The sequence below is a fragment of the Gadus macrocephalus genome, chromosome 3 (genome assembly GCF_031168955.1).
Source record: "Gadus macrocephalus chromosome 3, ASM3116895v1".
Taxonomy (NCBI): domain Eukaryota; kingdom Metazoa; phylum Chordata; class Actinopteri; order Gadiformes; family Gadidae; genus Gadus; species Gadus macrocephalus.
In genome coordinates this window covers 1,983,356-1,996,985 of record NC_082384.1, presented here as the reverse complement: position 1 = coordinate 1,996,985, position 13,630 = coordinate 1,983,356, and the positions used below count along the sequence as shown (strand labels likewise).

At 44.4% G+C, this 13,630-nt stretch overlaps 1 protein-coding gene across 3 annotated transcripts in view; it reads right to left on the bottom strand.

The window, feature by feature from the left end:
• The window catches only part of prkcaa (protein kinase C, alpha, a), a 230,556-nt gene that overhangs the window by 41,916 nt on the left and 175,010 nt on the right, over nt 1-13,630 (bottom strand). For all 3 annotated transcript variants that reach the window (XR_009524626.1, XM_060046126.1, XM_060046127.1), the window contains one exon: nt 297-377. Coding sequence is in view for 2 of the 3 variants with exons in the window: in XM_060046126.1 (XP_059902109.1) it covers nt 297-377 (81 nt within the window). In the remaining variant the exon portion in view is untranslated. The remainder of the gene's footprint in view (nt 1-296; nt 378-13,630) is intronic.

The following is a 13,630-nucleotide window of genomic DNA, read 5'->3' as shown; positions in this document are numbered from 1 at the left end:
ATGTATACACAAACTCACTTCTTTGTGAGTTTATGTGTATTGTATATGTTTGTAATAGTGTATTTGCATGTATGATTTTCGGCTACAAAGCCCTTGAATGTGTTGAGCACTTATTCCATAAGTGCCAATCATCCCAGAAGTCCCTTCACAGAGGAGTGATCATTTGGGTCTGTTTTAGGTCACATACCAACTCCAACTAGAGAGATGGTGTGTGTGTGTGTGTGTGTGTGTGTGTGTGTGTGTGTGTGTGTGTGTGTGTGTGTGTGTGTGTGTGTGTGTGTGTGTGTGTGCTTCACCTGTCCGGCCAGCATCTCATACAGCAGCACTCCATACGCCCACCAGTCCACTGAGCGGCCGTAGGGCTGGTAGGCGATGATCTGCAACCAATAGGAAGATGTTAAGAGTGAACCTGAGGGTTAATGGTTAAGAGTTGACCTCAGGGTTAAGGGTTGAGAGTTAACCTCAGGGTTACGAGTTAACCTCAGTTAAGGGTTAAGAATTAACCTTAGGGTTAAGGGTTAAGGGTTAACATCAGGGTTAAGGCAGGGCAAGGCAAATTTATTTATGAAGCACTTTTCATACAAAAGGCAGACTCAAAGTGCTTCACATAGAAACATTGTCATACAATAAAATAAAACAATAGATAGTAAAAGAAGACATATGCAAAGAAATGATTAAAATAGATTATCATTTTAGAAAGTGCAATGTATTTAAGATTAAGAGTGAACCTCAGGGTTAAAAGGTTAAGAGGTCACTCAGAGCAACAACACTATATATTTTATATACAGTATATATACTATATATATATACAGTATATATACTATATATATGTACAGTATATATATATATATAGATAACATAATAAGTATCACTTCAAATAGCGGTCTTTCTACATGTTGCTTCCATTACTGTATCTTTGGACAGAGTTGTATGAATTAATTAGAGCTTAAATTCCCCTTTAATCAACGGGGGGGGGCTTTGCAATTACCTGCAAACCGTCCTATATTTAATGCACACAATACACACGCCATTCACACACTATAAACACACGCTCCACTTACAGCCAGGGTCTGTCAGCACTAAGACACACACAACTAGGTTTCAATGCAAGAGAGAGCGAGAGAGAGAGAGAGAGAGAGAGAGAGAGAGAGAGAGAGAGAGAGAGAGAGAGAGAGAGAGAGAGAGAGAGAGAGAGAGAGAGAGAGAGAGGTAAAAGGAACCAGGGCACAGATTAATCAGAGAAGGAGGGGATTTATAGAAATGATATCAGTGTTTATTTTGGAATATTGCAAAACTTCATAGCTCTCAGAATATACAACAATAACTTATATGGTTACCAATCGTTAGTCACCAAGATTTAAATAGATGAATTTTCTTGCTCATTGACAGATCATGGACAAGATAAAAGGCAATATCCCAGATTTCTTTAATAAAGACCCGGACGGGGACGATGAGAAAACAGCAAGATTAACCCGTTAAACCAGCTTTCAACCTCAAACAGAAGTGTTTATTCTACCTGGTAGTGAGTACCGGTGACTGCTAGTCATGTCTAAGCAGCACCATCAAGTACAAGACCGCTAGATAAGGTGATGCTAGACCGCTAAATGAGGTAGGGCTAGATGAGGTGTTGCTAGACCGCTAGATGAGGTGATGCTAGATTGCTAGATGAGGTGGTGCAAGATGAGGTGGTGCTAGATGAGGTGGTGCTAGATGAGGTGGTGCTAGAACGCTATATGAGGTGGTGCGAGATGAGGTGATGCTAGATGAGGTGTTGCACTTCAAGTGACTCAGTGGAAGCCCTCTGTATTCTGACAGCGAAGAAGGCTTGGAAGACGAGGATGGTGTCCTTGGTCTAAAAGCACCGGATCAGGGGTCCTACAAAGGTTGTGCATGATTTCATACGTTGTCAGTTCCTATTTGACGTTCAGAAGGTGATCATCAAGTTCAACATTGTGCCCTAGGGATTCAGCCTGTTGTTAAAGGGGACATATTATGAAAACAGCACTTTTCCTGGGAGTGTTGTTTTGGGTCTCTGGTGCTTCCACACGCATACAAACTTTGAAAATAGTCTGTACATGATTTTTTGAGTGAGATATGCATTTCTGAAAGTACCCCGTCTACAGTTACCAAACGAGTGAGTCAGTTTCGGCGCCCCCTCCTACGTAGGAAGCGGGCACATTTGATTATTACCTCCCACTTCCCCACCCCCCTCCGATAAGAGCATAGCTAAGATTTAGTGGACCAGCGGACAAGCTCCCCACACCGGAGCTGCCGGACTGCCACCGAAGCTTCGGTGGTAGTCCGGAGGAGGAGACATGGAGGAGAAAGGGATTGTACCGCCGGAGCTGAGTTGGCGGACTGCTGCCAGACTGCCGCCGAAGCTTCGCCCGGACTTTCCGCCAAGCTCCCCCCCGCTGGAGGTGCTGGACTGCCTCCGAAGCTAGAGCGGCAGTCTGGCAGCTCCGGCTGGGGGAGCTCAGCGGCAGTCCTGCAGCTCAGCTCCGGGAGTACAATCTCTTTCTCCTCCATGATGCGGGTAATAAGGACTTCAGAGAGTCAAGGCCAAAGTTCCTTTCCCCCAATTCTTCTCAACCATGGCCGAGATAACCCCCACTACGAGTCTTTACTTGTTGTGGAAGTACCAGAGACGCCAGATGCAGTCTTTATGATTCATAATATCATCCGAGGTGCACATAGCTTTTGGCGTTGATATTAGATATAATATTATATAAATACCTATGTATTATATAATATTATTATTATTATTATTATTATTATATTGTATAGATATAGAGCTCCAGGAGTCCGAGAACGGCAACAATCCCTTCTGCTCCATGCTGTGGTTAACTCTTACAGCTCATTGGTCAATGGGCAGCAGCTCATTTGCATTAAAGCTACAGACACCAGAAACAGCGCATTCTGAAGTTTTTTTCCTAAAAGCTATTTCCGGCAAACAGCTTAAAAAACAAATTTTCTGTAACTCATATACTTTGTTTACTTGTTGGGAAAACACCATAATATCTCTCCTTTAAGATCTGTTGTATGTGTGTTCTTCTGAGCTGCAGGTGAAACGGGTCAAACAGGGCTGGACGACCTGAACACCAGTGCTGGACAATCCACCGGGGAGGTGCAGATCACCTTGAGGCAAGGTTAGAGTTGATGACCGACCGAGAGGACTGAGCCTGTGGATGAGCCAGCTCTCGCTGGACATATGAACGTGTTATATAAACTATATGAACTCATCCACACATTCATACCCCGACGGCAGTGCTGACCAGGCCAGGCAGTGACCAGGTTGTCGGGAGCAGTTAGGGTTAGGTCGGGATCTTGCTCAGGTATGAGCCGGGGATTGAACCAACAACCTTCGGGTTTTGAGGCAACCTGCTCTGCCAGCTGTAGAGTAGGCTAGGGGTCCCACACCCAACGTTCACAGCCAGCAGATTCATGACCTGTGTCTGAATTGACTGAATGTTAAGGTAAATATAATATAAGATTTTATATTGTAATTAATAAATACTGAACAATTAGGATTCCTTCCTACATTAATCAAATCTATAAATCCATCATGCAGGGAACTGACCATGTACCAGCCAATGTAGCATACAGCAGGCTATAAGCATTCCAATAGTGTTGACCTGAAAACTGACTCAGTATCTTCCCACAGTCTAAATCCTCAGCCAACAAGGCAGTAGACCTTCCTATCATCAGGGCGTGTCCAGGGGAGCCACACCCCTCAATCTGTTGATCGCTTTGAACAAATTCAATGAACAGTGTGGATCTTCATTCCACAATATTGTATTGGCTTCAAGGACCAAGAAAAGGACTATTACAAAACTACCGCACTACAGAGCTGTTGTTGTGGCGCACCATGGAACATCTGGGCCACCTACAGTATCTGTCTGCCAGTCCCCTGTCCATCAAAGCTGCTCCCTGTCCATCACCACGGCTCCCTGTCCATCATAGCTGCTTTCTGTCCATCACAGCTGCTTCTTGGCTATCCTCTGCCACCCCTCCCACCCAGTCCCCCTGCTCCTCCAACTCTCCCTGCTCCTCCCACTCCCCTGCTCCTCCCACTCCCCTGCTCCTCCCACTCCCCCTGCTCCTCCCACTCCCCTGCTCCTCCCACTCCCCCTGCTCCTCCCACTCCCCCTGCTCCTCCCACTCCCCATGCTCCTCCCACTCCCCTGCTCCACCAATTCCCCCTGCTCCTCCCACTCCCCATGCTCCTCCCACTCCCCTGCTCCACCAATTCCCCCTGCTCCTCCCACTCCCCATGCTCCTCCCAATCCCCTGCTCCTCCCACTCCCACTCCCCCTGCTTCTCCCAACCCCCCTGAGGACCCCGGGCTTCCTGCTGCTCTTGTCTCCCCATTGAGCCGTGATGCTGGATTGAGGAGCTACTCACATCAAACAAGGAGCTATTGTGTTCTGACGGAGAATAAAGGAGCACAAAACCGATGACAAAATGAAAAGAAAACGCAGGTGGACATGAGCTTTAAGCTTCAGCCGTCGTTCCCACGCTCAGACTCTGTACAGAAGATCCACTGAGCCTAGTCCCAGTTCCACTCTGTTCGGCTCTCGTTTTACAGCACAAGTTCCTTCAGCATCCTGGGGTCATGGAGGTTGAAGCAACATTCACTTTCAGTTCCAGCCCTGCAAAGCCAGCCTAAATAACAAATTTTGGTTTTCCAAAAGAGTTGAGGTGTAGGTCTGCTGTGTGTGAACACTAGCCTCCGGGCCAGAGAGCATTTGACCCTGACCTGGTGAGTCCACCGTGACGCCGGGGCTGGCTGTGTCAGGATGGATTGACCTCTCAGTCCCTCAAACAGCAGAGGGACGCTCTGACCTTGGGGGGGTCCATTACAGCAGTGGTTACCGTGGTGAACATGGAACGCTGCAGACTGGGAGTAGTGGAGAGAATCTCCGGGGAGAGCGATATATGAGGACAGATTTGAGACCCAGCATTCAGCTACATAAAAGTTCAAAAGCAGGGCAGCACTGTACTCATCTCCTCCAGCTGTGGGCGTTACAGGCTGTTGTTTCGGTGGAAGTTGCCTATGTTGAATCCTGCTCTGCTCTACATCTCTGTTAATGTACTATGACATGACAATGTGTGGATGGGCTTCTTTGAATATTGCATTGTGTAGTGATGCACAAGGCTGCGTGCCGCCATGGCAACCGAGGTTGAGGATGATTGACAGTGACAGGTCTGACCAAGGCCTGCCATCCCTTCACTCATCCTAACCCTGTGGCCAGCACAGCTCCTCTGACGCCCTGCGACAGACACACTTATGCACATGGGTGTATGGGTGTGCATGTTTGGGCGTGCGCTTGCGTCTACCTTAGCCTGTGCATAAAAATGTATGTTTGATGTGCGTGTGGTTGTGTGTTTAATGCGTGTTTGATTTGCGTGTGGCTCTGTGTTTGATGTGCGTGTGGCTGGTCTGCATGTGAATATGTTTTTGTGTGAGAGTTTCTAAGGGTATACCGTATATGTGTGTGTGCCTAGGTGTATGTGTGTAAATACTGCATACATTGCTTTCCCATTAGGCATAATACTACATGACAGTTCTGGATCAGGCTGCTAGCGATGCACACGCACGCACACACACACGCACGCAAGCGCACACAAACACGCACACACACACACACACACACACACACACACACACACACACACACACGCAGAATAGGAGCCTCAGTCTGTGTGACTGGTATGACTTCATACCAGTGAAGTAATAATAATAATAATAATACATTTCATTTAGAGGCGCCTTTCAAGACACCCAAGGTCACCTTACAGAGCATATAGTCATCCAACCCGGTCTCACGAAAAGTCGTGACACTGTCACGTTATTTAATCTATTGAAACGTGTTCAGGATCACGTATTTTCAAAATTTTCGTGTTTTAAAGCACAAATTTCAAACCCATGTATTTCAATTGGAAGTATTTGTCGTGTCACCAGCACGACTTCCAAACTAAGGTTCTGTGCGGGAGCGTTCTCCCTAGTGTCCCTTAAGGAGCTCCGTACAGTAGATTTATTGTTAAAAATTGTGAACAATATGACAGCTTTAGGCCACCCGTTTCTACTTTCACCTTTGATTCTGAGAAATTGTGACAATTCACGGATATAGGCTATTAAATGCAGGTGCGCTGCTCAGGCAAAGCGCAAAAGAAAAAAGGGTAGCTGCTTAATCTTAATCTGAATTGTATGTCTTGATGTTTTGATCTAGCCATAGATCTATTGTCTTGTTTTTGGCTATGTGAATGGAAGTCCGCGTCGATGCCTCGCAAGTCCAGTGTCGCGAGCGGACGTGACATCTAGAAGTCATACCGTATAATAATGGGTTATCATTAATATTGATGCGTAGGGGTTGATTATAACTCTTGTTTATTGTTTATACCACAGTCTGGGGGAATACTCGTATTCTGATTGGCTGCAGGGTGTGTATTATCTCCTGATATAGGCTACAGACACCTGCTAAGTAGTTCCAGTCAGTGTTTAGATTCTCTGCCCGAGCGTTTTTACTTTTATTTTATCATTATCATAAATTAGCCTAATCTGAGGAGAAATCTATGCCATAAACAGAAATATTATGGGTCTTTATTACACGGGTCTTCTCAATGCCGTGGAACGCTCCGTTCACTTGCATGGGTCCGGGGATATCTCGGGATTGGTTTCTTTATTAATCGAATGGGAAATGCAATAGGTCTATTTTAGGACCGAATCACCGTTAAACTTGTTTCTAATAACATTTCTAGCGAGAAATATACTTTTTACTTGCATAATCTTTAGTCAGTGATTACGTCTGATCTTTAGTTTTATAGTTATTAGGAAGATTTTATCGGCTCGCTCGCATGTTTCAATGACGTCAGGTTGCTAAGGACGCTGCTTTCGCTAAACTAGCACACACACACACACACACACACACACACACACACACACACACACACACACACACACACACACACACACACACACACACACACACACACACACACACAATGCATTTCGCTGCAGATATTCCCTCAATTATTATTACTTTCAAAACGTTGGCCAAGGTGGAATATCCTTTTTATTTGGGCTGCTTCTAGGACATTTTGGGTGGATTTTGAACGGTATGTGGGCGGGACGTTTTTTGCAGGACCTGGCAACCCTGCGCTGTTGCCCGGGGTGCTGAAATGCTCCGGAACAGATCTGGATTCATGCATTATCATTCAACTTGAACATGTGTTTTTACAGTATAGCGTGGTGGAGGGCTGACGTATGTTGCCCAACCCGGAAGTGAGCGTCGCCCTGGTTTCCCTTGACAAAAAGCCAACGGGTTTTTCCATTGGATTTTGGATTATTGCAGAAAAATTAGCATCTTTGAAGCACCTCCTCAAAAACTGAAAATAAATAAATAAATAAAAAGATCTGTGCTCCAAAGAACGAAATGTAAACCAATGCATTCTGAATAATAATAATAATAATAATAATAATACATTTAATTTAGAGGCGCCTTTCAAGACACCCAAGGTCACTTAAGGGCGTGTTCACACAGGCAGTTTTTTTATATTAAAAAACACCTGACCCGGGCGGTTTTTTACCAACTAAAAAACTGACAGGGTGGTTTTGTCAAGTTCATTCTAGAGCAGAATGTTCTAGAGCCAACGTTGCCAATCGGTTACCGTATCAAAGTGGTTTGACTACGCTACAGTAGCCGCGTTTACATGGCAGATCTATGCCGCATAGATTTCTATGCGGCATAGATCTGTTCCTAAAATGTGTTCCGAATGAACTGTATGGCAGTAACAAAAGTGTCCGTTATGTCTCTCGCGCACACCTGACACGTCTCTGGACCGGCGGCGACATAATGGATGTCTTATCACTATCGGGGATTTTAAATTTGATTTTAATGAAAGCACAGCAGGAGAGAGCTTTTCTCTGCCTGCTCCTTCAATTAAGAAGGAGGAGGACAGCGCAGCAACGTCAATTTCTCGTCAGATCTTTATATTTACCCTAAGCGCCGCCGCAAACAAGAGGAAGTTGGATGCGAGTCCGCAGCCAAGACTGGTGGGAGAGAGTGGTCTTACGGGAATTTAGTGTGTCAGTTACAATGTCGAAGATGAGAAAATTAACCCTTGTTTTGGCGTTAGATGACAACGACGAGGATAACGATGAACCCTCCCGTTTGTGGGTGCATGACATAAACCGGGGACGGCAGCAGTACGGGGCGTTTCATAGTTGTATTCAGGAGCTACGGTTTGATAATGTCCCAAAATCCCACCGATCGTCCTCCAGATACTCTCCTTGTGATATATGTTGTGGTATAACTTGTTGGTCATGTCATATAACTCAACATGTTCACTAACAAGAACAACAAGTTGCTCCGTCGGGAAAGACGTCTTGGTTTGGGTCGCCATTCTTGAATTTCCAACGTTTTTCCTAGTGACGTAGGTTCTCGTTCATTGGTCAGCTGTCAAAAAACTGCCTGACGTCGGGTGCTTTTTCTTGGCGAGTTGAATTTATCCCAACTTGAAAACCACCCAGAGCAGTGAAAAAAACCCGCTGGCAGCGGTGTTTTTAAAAGCACCCAGGATGTTTTTACAAAAACACCCTGTATCATAGGAATATAATGTAAAACATCCACCCGCACCTGAAAAAAAAACTGCCTGTGTGAACACCCCCTTACAGAGCATATAGTCATCATTCAAAACTATGTAAAACAGACTAGGAATAAAAGAAAAACAGAGGTTAAACATGAAGAATAATAATAATTAATAACACTCAAAGACGCCTACAGTGAAGGGGGGACCTCACTAACCACCACCAATGAGTAGCACCCACTTGGGTGATGAATGGGAGTGTTTCTCCGATTTTTCCATGCTACACAGAACGAAATGTAAACCCATGCAAATAAAGACTTCATGTTCATAATCATTTAAATATCATTTATCTCCTGAGTGTGTCGAGTGGTATTCTATTTTTTTCAACGGGGCTGCATCCAGTCACTTGACCGTCATGGTTGCTATGGTGGTTGCTATCGACCGCCCCCTCTAATCCTTACATGGTTCTAAAAACCACGCGGCAAAGGAGCTGCCGTCCATTGTGTTGTTTTTGTCGTAAACTAGGGTCAGATGGTTAAAAAATAGACAGATATTCCAAGGTATCCTTAAAAGGCAGCTTGGATGTTTTTATTTTGTGCAGTTTAGACTTCTTCTATAACCTATTTTTTAAAGCAAAACACCAAGCTCATTGATTTAACGAGGCAGGGTTATTTGAAACAATTTATTGAATAAATATTTATGAGAGGTCATTCCTTCTCCTGAGTTTGCTTCCTATTTATGTCTAGTGTACACCCCTACTGTCAACAAGCATCACCCCCCCCACCTCCCCATATGGATTTGGAGAATTGCTGCCACGTCCCGGTGGTGGAGGTATCATATATATGAAAGAGGGCATTCAATTATACTACAATGATCAATTAGGAGGCCGAAGCCCTAAAGGAAGTGATGCAATAGGTGACTGAGTCGACAACATTTAAGTAAGCCTTGGGGTCTCTTATATATCAAAGGGGGTCTCAAAGGACACATATACGCTTCAACCTGTGGCTTACAGGAAATGACTCAGCAAGTGCTCCATCTTGTTGCACCCACCCAGCGGCTCGCTTGCAAGATTTTGGCCTGAAGTTCTTCCCAGACCTACACCGTAGCCATCCAACCTGCATATCGGAGAATCAGGCCTCTCTTTAATAATGACAAAAAGTTATGAGAGGAATACACATGAACTTTTGTTGTCTCATAAGCGGCGTGGTGTCGGCTGCTTTTGACCTTTTGACCCCAGACTTCTGAGGGAATAGCTGAATCAATTCATTAGTCAATCAGAAGTATGTAAATATCTTCCCGGTGTCGTAAGAGGGCGAACAAGGTGTCCTTCAACATCTACGCTTCCAGGCGATTGCAATGGTGCCACACATGAGCATATTCGAACATGTTTAATGGTAGTAATTAGCTGTCGAAATTGGAGGCCTTAATCAATAATGAGCAGCTATTGATTTACTTTCCGATAGAAATTTGTGACAAATGACATATTATTTAGCATCTACACGTTGAGCTGAGTCCAATGACACCAAGCATGACACTCTAGCAAATGTATTTTACATGGTACATATGGTCTAGGACATGATCTCGGTGTGGCAAGAGGGCAAGCTTGATCTCATTGGACCCAGCTTAACGCGTAGATGCTAAATAACATGTAATTTGTCAAGAATCTCCATCGGGAAGCAAATCTATAGCTGGTCATTATTGATAAAGGCCCCCAAAATCGACAGCTAATTACTACCCCGAAACATATTCAAATATGATGTGGCACTGTTGCAATCGCCTCGAAACGTAGATGTCAAAGGACACCTTGTTTGCCCCCTTACGCCTCCGGGAAGATATTTTCATACTTCTAATGGATTGATTCATATTTTAAGGTTCTCGGAGTGAGACTTTAGGCGGCTGCAGCAGAAGTGTTGAGACGAAAGATGATATCAAGACATTTATAGAATATTCCGATTCACATTATGATTCTTCGTCATAACTATCCGACCAAACATCCTTCACATTCACTGAGCGAAGATTATGAAAGTCCAGTGACCTTGGGTGTCTTGAAAGGCGCCTCTAAATTAAATGTATTATTATTATTATTATTATTATTATTCAGAATGCATTGGTTTACATTTCGTTCTTTGGAGCACAGATCTTTTTATTTATTGATTTATTTTCAGTTTTTGAGGAGGTGCTTCAAAGATGCTAATTTTTCTGCAATAATCCAAAATCCAATGGAAAAACCCGTTGGCTTTTTGTCAAGGGAAACCAGGGCGACGCTCACTTCCGGGTTGGGCAACATACGTCAGCCCTCCACCACGCTATACTGTAAAAACACATGCATGAATTTATTCTTTATTCTGCCATAGAATTTATTTAAGGGGGGGGGGGGGGGCATACAAGTCTTTTGGCCATAGTGGATCCAGATCTGTTCCGGAGCATTTCAGCACCCCGGGCAACAGCGCAGGGTTGCCAGGTCCTGCAAAAAACGTCCCGCCCACATACCGTTCAAAATCCACCCAAAATGTCCTAGAAGCAGCCCAAATAAAAAGGATATTCCACCTTGGCCAACGTTTTGAAAGTAATAATAATTGAGGGAATATCTGCAGCGAAATGCATTGTGTGTGTGTGTGTGTGTGTGTGTGTGTGTGTGTGTGTGTGTGTGTGTGTGTGCTAGTTTAGCGAAAGCAGCGTCCTTAGCAACCTGACGTCATTGAAACATGCGAGCGAGCCGATAAAATCTTCCTAATAACTATAAAACTAAAGATCAGACGTAATCACTGACTAAAGATTATGCAAGTAAAAAGTATATTTCTCGCTAGAAATGTTATTAGAAACAAGTTCAACGGTGATTCGGTCCTAAAATAGACCTATTGCATTTCCCATTCGATTAATAAAGAAACCAATCCCGAGATATCCCCGGACCCATGCAAGTGAACGGAGCGTTCCACGGCATTGAGAAGACCCGTGTAATAAAGACCCATAATATTTCTGTTTATGGCATAGATTTCTCCTCAGATTAGGCTAATTTATGATAATGATAAAATAAAAGTAAAAACGCTCGGGCAGAGAATCTAAACACTGACTGGAACTACTTAGCAGGTGTCTGTAGCCTATATCAGGAGATAATACACACCCTGCAGCCAATCAGAATACGAGTATTCCCCCAGACTGTGGTATAAACAATAAACAAGAGTTATAATCAACCCCTACGCATCAATATTAATGATAACCCATTATTATACGGTATGACTTCTAGATGTCACGTCCACTCGCGACACTGGACTTGCGAGGCATCGACGCGGACTTCCATTCACATAGCCAAAAACAAGACAATAGATCTATGGCTAGATCAAAACATCAAGACATACAATTCAGATTAAGATTAAGCAGCTACCCTTTTTTCTTTTGCGCTTTGCCTGAGCAGCGCACCTGCATTTAATAGCCTATATCCGTGAATTGTCACAATTTCTCAGAATCAAAGGTGAAAGTAGAAACGGGTGGCCTAAAGCTGTCATATTGTTCACAATTTTTAACAATAAATGTACTGTACGGAGCTCCTTAAGGGACACTAGGGAGAACGCTCCCGCACAGAACCTTAGTTTGGAAGTCGTGCTGGTGACACGACAAATACTTCCAATTGAAATACATGGGTTTGAAATTTGTGCTTTAAAACACGAAAATTTTGAAAATACGTGATCCTGAACACGTTTCAATAGATTAAATAACGTGACAGTGTCACGACTTTTCGTGAGACCGGGTTGAGTCATCATACATTTTTTAAAAAACAAGACATTGTGGAAAAAAATAAATAAAAAATAAATAAAAATAAACATAAGCAATAAGAAATAAATAAAACAAAAACAAGACAAAACAAAACAAAACAAAAAAAACAAAACAATCAAAACAGTGATCAGTTAGACGTTGTGTGCGAGTTTGAACAGGTGAGTTTTGAGTTGTGACTTGAAGGTTGTAATGGTGTCTGACTGTTTTATGTGTGGGGGGAGGGAGTTCCAGAGCCTGGGTGCTGAACAGCTGAATGACCGGGCACCCATTGTAGTGAGTCGTGATGTGGGGATACATAGTAGTCCAGCAGAGGTTGAGCGGAGGGAGCGGGAGGGAGTGTATTCTTGGAGGAGGTCGCAGAGGTAACTGGGGGCTAGGTTGTGGAGAGCTTTGTAGGTGAGGAGTAGGGTTTTGTATTGGATACGGTAGTGTACTGGGAGCCAGTGAAGTTGAATGAGGACAGGGGTGATGTGGTCAGATGATTTGGTGCGGGTGATGATCCGGGCGGCTGAGTTCTGAATGATCTGCAGTCTGTCATACCAGTCACACATTTTTCGGCGGCCTGGTGCTGGATTAGCTTATTGTGCAGTAATATGTGGTTGATGTTGCTGTTTGACGTGGTTGATGCTGCTGTTGGTACCACCCTCTCACTTCTGTGATCATTTATTAAGCTGCCAGGAATAACAACAGGCAAAGTAGACCAGGTGGTCCCTTCTTCTCCTTTACCAACCAGTCACCAGCTTCCAACCGGATATCCAAACACCCTACACTGGCCAGTGTAGCTGAAACCAAATGCTAAGTAGCTTTCGTAGTATTTTCTTTTCACCCTCCTTTTCTTTGTTTCTTTATGAGGAATCTGGCTCGTAGATGCCTGCGACTCACTGTCAATCTCTGTATTTCTGTTATCCTCTGCCTCTTTTCTCTTCATAAAATCTGTTGCCACCCACCGATTAATCTTGTGGTTCGGACGGCACTGGACTTCAACGTTCCCGCCAAGAGCCACGAGCCCAAAGATTCTGGAACGCTCTTAAGGTGCGAACACACCAAGCGCGTACCTCGCGTACCATGTACGTGCGTAACGCAGCGAAAATGTTGCTTGACCATTTTGTGTCAAAAATGGTCAGATACGCGCGTACGCATACGCGTGTAGATGAGACCGTCCAAAACTCCCCCCCCCCCCCCCCCCCCCCAGCCTGTGGCTGCGCTGGATTAAGGAGTCCGAGGAAACCCAAACGCCGCCGTGTTTGGATGGATGATAGAGCTTGGATCG